General features: G+C 35.0%; 1 protein-coding gene across 2 annotated transcripts in view; it reads right to left on the bottom strand.

The window, feature by feature from the left end:
• LOC110024496 (N-acetyltransferase 9-like protein) overlaps nucleotides 1-5,126 on the bottom strand; it is a 17,938-nt gene extending 12,812 nt beyond the window's left edge. For both annotated transcript variants that reach the window (XM_020724501.1, XM_020724499.1), the window contains exons 1-3: nucleotides 4,799-5,126; nucleotides 4,639-4,710; nucleotides 837-924 (exon numbers count right to left, since the gene is read on the bottom strand). In XM_020724501.1, coding sequence (XP_020580160.1) covers nucleotides 837-924; nucleotides 4,639-4,710; nucleotides 4,799-5,009 — 371 coding nt within the window. In that variant the 5' untranslated portion in view covers nucleotides 5,010-5,126. The remainder of the gene's footprint in view (nucleotides 1-836; nucleotides 925-4,638; nucleotides 4,711-4,798) is intronic.
• Nucleotides 5,127-7,299: the final 2,173 nt, after the last annotated feature.

Raw genomic sequence — 7,299 nt, 5'->3', positions numbered from 1 at the left:
AATGAGATCTATTTGGTCTCATTTTTCAAAAATTAAAACATACTGCTTTCAAAACCCAAACTATATATCTTTTATATTTAAATTAAATCTCAAAAATTATTTTCATATATCATATTTTTCAAATAAATCTAAATCAATCTAATCGAAAAGAAAAATAAGTTGACCGACATATATCTTGTAAATCCGAGATTTGAGGTGAAAGGAAGATAAAATCTGATTTATGGGGAGTTGGATTTATGTGCATGCATTTTGTCTTTTGGCTGAATTTACCGTGAATCCTGCATAAATCTTACTTAAAAAGGTACCAAATAGCTACTAAGTTTCAATTTTGATAGTATCAACAATTTTATAAATTTCAAATTTTTAAGATCTAGTTTTGGTTTTGGCTAAACTATTATCAATGAATATTTCAAAAAAGAGTATTTCTTAGACAAAAAAGAATCTAATTTGAACTCACGTTATAACACGCATAAAATTTGATAGGGCCTCAATCATAGAATTGTAGCAAAAACTTCAATAATTGCTCGAGAATTTGAGCTAAATATCAGCCAAAAACTATGAGAAAATGATACTTGGTTTCGGATTGGAAAACCTCGAAGCATAACTAAAACCACTAAAATTGAGAACCATAATTTAAAAGACAACCTTAATACCCACCAAACAATCATCCCCTTCATTTGGCATCAAAGCGCAGTTAATTACAAAAGAGCACAACAAATGATGGAATATGACAGCATAAAAAAAAAAAAAAGTTAAAATTATGAGCAAAGGCAGCCTATGATCAATTCCACAAAAAGTTCCTTGCAAATAATAATCGAGTCCAATAACATTAATACCTTTTTGGCTCAGCAATCATGATTTCAATTTCCGCAAGAAGTAGGTCATCTTGGTCATTCATGTATATATTGACATCACCAACCATAGCTGGCACCATTTTGTCCAAAGTTAGTTTATAATACTCAGTATAACAAACATATTTCACCAACAATGCAATGAAAATTCTATACTAAAATCCATTCAATGTGAATCCAAAAAGATAAATCAAGTCATATCACATTAATTCTGTTATGGATGTTTAACGTGCTTTTCATGAATTCTTTAAAGATCATAAATTATATGAACAAAAGAAGAATGTCTAATTTCATATGCCCTAGAATATGGAGCTTAATACGCACATACTTCAGAGCACTGTGAAGTCAGCTCTGCAATCCTCTCTTATAGATAGTTTCATCCAAAAAAGAAATGCATAAAGATAGTTCCAGCGCCAAAATAAAGTTCAAAACAGTTTTAAGTTTGCCTCGAAAGAAGCTACTTGACTACACAAAATAATTACTGAATTCATTCATATGCTTGATACGCATATCAGGCACTCAAAGACGGTTAAAGCCGTTCTGAGCACATGTACTAAATTCTAAAAATATGTTAGGGAAAGCTCATTCAACTAATACGATAATAAAAAAAGCAGCACAAAAAGAATGTATAAAATTATAAAAACAAAAATTAAAAAGGGAAAAAAAAAGTACCAGTCCAGTCGTTCTAGGAAAAAGGCTCCCGTATTGTTTGTGGGCTCATACAACTCGGAAGAAACATGCGTAAGGAAAGTACAAAAAAAGAGAGTGGATTTGTTCTCCAGACATAAATTCTCCAACTTTTCAATGATCACCCACCGGAAGAACGGATGAGACGATCTAGTGAATAACCCTCAGAGAGAGAGAGAGAGGGAGAGAGAATTTGCCTCATCATTCCTCGGATTTGCCCCGACGGTCTCATCCAGAGAAGAAAAAGCAGGGACAAAACGCGGGAAAAGCCAATTTTATTTTTTATATAATAAGTTTGCCCCCTCTAAAAAAAGAGGTCGGTTCCACCACAACCCAGAAGTATAGAAAGAGAAAAGAACATTAAATTATGAATCTAAAGGCACAAAGTCTGTCAACAATGTCTTAACGAAAAGATCACGACGTAGGTGTCAAGCGTCACATAATTGATGATGAGACATATCTCAACCCTTCAATGTTGATCGTTACTTCGGCTATTTGTTTCTCGAGCACCACTGACTGGGCGAACTTAACGGATAATCTAAAAACCATATTGACTAGTAAAAATGCAACAGTTGGCACTTAGACAATTGGTGGAGAGGCCGAAAAAGTAAACTAATCAGTCAGCTTAACCCGAAAGCTAGGTCTAGTGGATCAGTTTAGCGGGTAGTTCAACAAGTAGTTCAACAAATAGTCCTAATGAATCTACTAGATAAAAAAAGTGGATTGTGCATGGTGATGGGCTCTTAATCATGTGATACATTAGAGATCCATCAGTCGTAGGAATCTAATCAATTTACAACTTCATTGGGATTTTTTGATTTCCTGCTTAGTCTTAGTAGTTGGTCATTTGTGAAGCGAACCAACATCCTAAGAAATCTCAGTAGTTGGATATATCAACCAAATCCCTTAGACTCTTTTGGTTGCAGCGGATTCTTGTTTCGAGCCTTCATTCTCCTAGGATCACGCCATCTAGGTGGACCTAGACGGCGATATAGATAGGGATGTTAATAGTAGAATTCAAGTTGGTTGGTTGAAGTGGAGGAATGCTTCGGGCCTTTTGTGTGATAGAAAAGTACTACTTAGACTGAAAGAAAAAATTTATAAGATGGTGGTGAGACCTGCAATGCTCTATGGCACTGAATGTTAGCCTTTAAAAGAGAAGCATAATACTAAGTCAAGTGTTGTCGAGATGAGAATGATTAGGTGGATGAGTGGCTTTACACTTAGAGACAAATTGCAAAATGAATATCTCTATCATAGGGTTGGTGTAGCTCCAGTGACGGACAAAATTAGAGAGAGTCGTCTTAGATGGTTTGATTGCATTAAATGTTGGCCGTCTGTTGCAATTATAGTTTTGTGTGATGTTTGTGATTAAATTTCGAGTTGTTTGTTTTAGATTCAACTTATGTTAAGAAATACAGAGGTAGAACTAGGAAGATTTGGGCTTATTGTAAAAATTATCTTAATTTTTTTTTAGAACTAAATGAAAATGTGACACTAAATAGGACACAATGGAGAAAAAGGATTCATGTAGCCGACCCCACGTAGTGGGAATAAGGCTTTATTGTTGTTGTCAAAACTCATCATGCACCCTACATAGCATTCCACCTAAGTGAAGGGAAGAGTTTATGAAGTTTTGTAGGATGGTTGACCAAAGTCAACTGTGGTCAAACTAAGGTTAAAGAAGAATCAAACCGAGGCTAAGCCTTAATCAAACCAATCGAATTTAGAATTCTTGCTTTTCTGCGTAATTGTTCTTACTTTTGGGTGAAGGGTGCATAATTGGTTATATCTATAAAAGTTGAAGTTAATTAACATCTAGGATATTCATCAAACTTCTACAGGAAATGGTCGAAGGGCAGAGAAATATCATGCAAAGGGATCTAACCAAAAGACGCAAACAAGAGAGAAAAGACAAGATCAATAGTAGGGAATTGGGATTGAGAACTATGAACGATAGAAGAAGAATATATGAAGGTATGTTCTTTAGTGCTCCATCTTCAATCAATCAAGATTTATGAGGTGGACTAGTGGTAGAACCCGAGACGATCTCGTGCTTGGGTTGGATTCATTAGGAAGGCTGCAGGATCTAAACCAAGAGGGCTTCTCCTAGTGGAATGACGAGTATCTTTGAGGGAGGATGGAAAGAGTACATGTTAAGGTTGGATCTTGCAAGGAATAAGAAATATTTTAGGTCATTCATTAGCTGCTACATTTTTCATATCCTGACAAAAATCAGAAGGAAATTAGAGGTGGTTGCAATGGGTTATGTGAAATATTTTAACTACTTATTCATACAAGTTTGGACTGTATCAATGAAATATGGTTTAAAAGATTTATAGAAAAAACAAAGCACATATCATTGATCAAGGTCTGAGTGAGGCTTGAAAACCTGTAACCAAGCTTGCTCTGGAATCAACAAAAGCTAAGTTTTGATTTCTTCACATGGATGTAAGTACCCCCTGCCGAACCACATAATCTTTGTCGTCTTTGGTCAAATACCTCATTTTATTTCTCATTTGTAGATTAAGTTTACATTCAGTCCTGTGAATATTCTTGCTTGTAAGATATCTTGTTTCAAACAGAAGAAAGAGATTAATTCATATTTATTTGTTTTTAGAGGCTAGATAATTTGATCGTGTTGTAAATCAGTTGTTGAACTAATTTTGCAGTATCGTGTTACTTATTCAACAAACTACGCAAAATGAAATATCGGATACAGAAATAAGCGAGTTCGAGCATTTCATCAAGCATACTGATAGCCTGGACCCCTACTAAAGAGAGAGATTCAAGATTTCATGAGGAATATTCCAGACCTCCCTCTCTTCCTCCGGAAAATAACAAGGGACCTGAAACATTCCAGTTCATTATTTACCAGAAAATGAGTAAAGAGTTCAACGGGAAATCTCCACAGTTAGCGTTCCAACAATGACAAATTCAAAGATCAAACTGGTTAACTTCTTTATCATCGCCTGAAGGCCTCACCCAAATATTCAATCAATGGGTCAACAACATTTACCTAAACCCTAGAAATGAAACAGAATAACAGAGAAAATAGAAACAGCCGGGTGAAGCACACGCAAAGTAGAAAACAAAAAACCTTCAATATGGGGCTCTCCATGAGAAAATTCTCCTTTAATCAACTCCCTATCCAACACAATAAACGTATGTTCTGCATCAAAATCAACAATCCTTATCATTAGAAAGAGGGAGATGAAAATAGGAAAGGGGAGAAGGTGAAGAGGAGAGAAGGACAATACTATTGGGGTCCTTGGTCCAGGAAAGATGCATATCGTACTCCTGATCTAGGGTGAGTGGCTCTGATCCAGTGGCGAGGAGCAGTGCCGGGTCCTTCATCCACTCGTGATACTTCGGAACATGCTCCCACATGTATGGTACCAGGATCGCCTTCTTCCCTTCCAGGCATACCACACCTTCTTCAGCCTCGCTTTCCCCCAGCCAGTGACCCATGGTGATCGAGACTGACAGCGAGCAGAAGTCGATTCCCCGCTTGGTGATGATTTACCTGGAATTGTAAAATAAGAAGAGTCCACGCATATTTCTTCTTCCTAAATAATCTCCGCTTTCTCCAACATTCTGACCACAATTTTAAAGTGGCATCAATAAATTTTTTTTTTATTTAAGTGATTTACATAAACAAATTTATGGGTTTAATCACATTTTAAATAAAAAATATTTTTTAAAAATAAAACGCACCTCATAGAAGTGATTTACATAAACAAATTTATTTTTTATTTAAGATAATAATTTTAACTATTTTGTAATAAATAGTTTTTTTTTAATTTCATAATTAGATTTATAAAATTATATAAATTTGTTTTTATTTACATAAACATAGGGTGTAAGTTAACATTGGAGGAAATGACAAAAATATATGTATATTTAAAATATAATTAGTGAGAGTAGATAATTAAAAGGATTTTTTGCGTGTTACAATGATTTACGAATACATCTTTATATTGCAAGAGAATAGTGCACCAAAATGTCATATACTTTGAAAGTGGAGATCCAATTGTCTAGAAATAAATTGGGGATGCTAGAGCATGCATGACTATAATTTGATGACCGAAGTAATGTCTACTTTCGTTATAGGAGCGAGAGCAGTGTTAGCGACGCCTCGCAATTTTTGCCACCAATATCTAAGAGGGATGCGAAAGAACCTATGAATGACTATATGTAAAATATGGAGTCATGGACATGTGGTAGTTGTATCTTAGAAGATGTCTCTAGTGCATGATAAGAAAATTCATGGATAAGTCTGGATGGATATTAAAAATAATTTTTACGAGAATGTTATTTCATTCAATGTGGTAACATCTCAGTATTACTTTAATATGATCAATTTCATGAGTGTTATAGTTGAGACGATGGCTCCAAATGAAATGTGTTAAGCGAAACAGAGTTTTTTTATAAAAAAACAAGTTTATGCTTGGCTCAAGCTCAATTCAAACTTATAAGAATGGGTTTGAGATTTAGCTCATTTATGTAAACCTTATTCAAGCTCAGACCAAGCTCAATTTGAGCTTTATTCATGCAGGAATTTCTTAGCCTGTTAATAAGTAGCTCTTTTAACAAAATAAAAGAACTATAATTGAGCCCTAACTGAACTTTAGTCGAGCTTCATACAAATAGCTTGTTTGAAAAAATAAAGAAGTTGCATCAAATAAAGTTTGTTGAGTCTAAAATATAAGCAAATGAATGATATTATTTATAAAAAAGCCTTGATTTAATTGTAAACAAACCTTGATAAAGTTTTCAGAAGACTCACTAGCGGAAGACTGAATGACCTACTCGGCTAAATGTAGCCCCACAGAACTGGGAGTTGAAGTCGTCTGGTTATAGGTAATTCAAATCAAAGGCTAAAGCTAACCAAGCAATGCAGAAGCATTGCCCTGTCTCTTTCTACAATCCGACTTAAGAGAAGAATTCATCATCTTTACTCATCTCACGGAAGCCATCAAGATTGCTCATTAGGAGTCAATAATTGGTCGTGACCTAATCACACAGAGCATCCATAACGACCCCCTCATCCGAGGATCAATAGTCGACAGTAAGACTAAACAAGTCAATCAAAAATGCCAAATTGATCAAGTTGAGTCTTGTCGACGCAAAGACCATCAAAGACTGACTGACAATCCAGATTCAACACAATCGAATGAGCAAATCTTGTCAAACTAAGGAGAATTCATCATCTTTACTCATCTCACGGAAGCCATCGAGATTGCTCATTAGGAGTCAATACTTGGTCGTGACCTAATTACACAGAGCATCCAGAACGACCCCCTCATCCGAGGATCAATAGTCGACAATCAGACTAAACAAGTCAATCAGAAAAACCAAATCGATCAAGTTGAGTCTTGCTGACGCAAAGACCATCAAAGGCTAACTGACAATCCAGATTCAACACAAATCGAATGAGCAAATCTTGTCAAACTAAGGCTTGTTGATTTCAACCGATCTAGCCAGGGGGTAGACGAGCCGAAGGCAATATATGTAAATACCTAAAATATCTAGTAATGTTCACATTAAAGTGTGGGCATATATATATAATGTTCTATATTTGACCCCTTTTATATAAATAGGAAAATCATTTCATGAAAAATGACTAATCAACAAATCAAATTATTGTTCATTACTGTGCGACTCTTTTTCTCACACACAATCTCTCTTATTTCTTACAATCTATTGTTTGGATGTGATTCACGAAAAAAATCAAAATTCAACACAAAGAAATTATACA

This window comes from Phalaenopsis equestris, unplaced genomic scaffold, assembly GCF_001263595.1.
Source record: "Phalaenopsis equestris unplaced genomic scaffold, ASM126359v1 Scaffold000258, whole genome shotgun sequence".
Lineage (NCBI taxonomy): Eukaryota > Viridiplantae > Streptophyta > Magnoliopsida > Asparagales > Orchidaceae > Phalaenopsis > Phalaenopsis equestris.
Note: the sequence above shows the minus strand (reverse complement) of the source record. Positions and strands in the feature narration are given on the sequence as shown.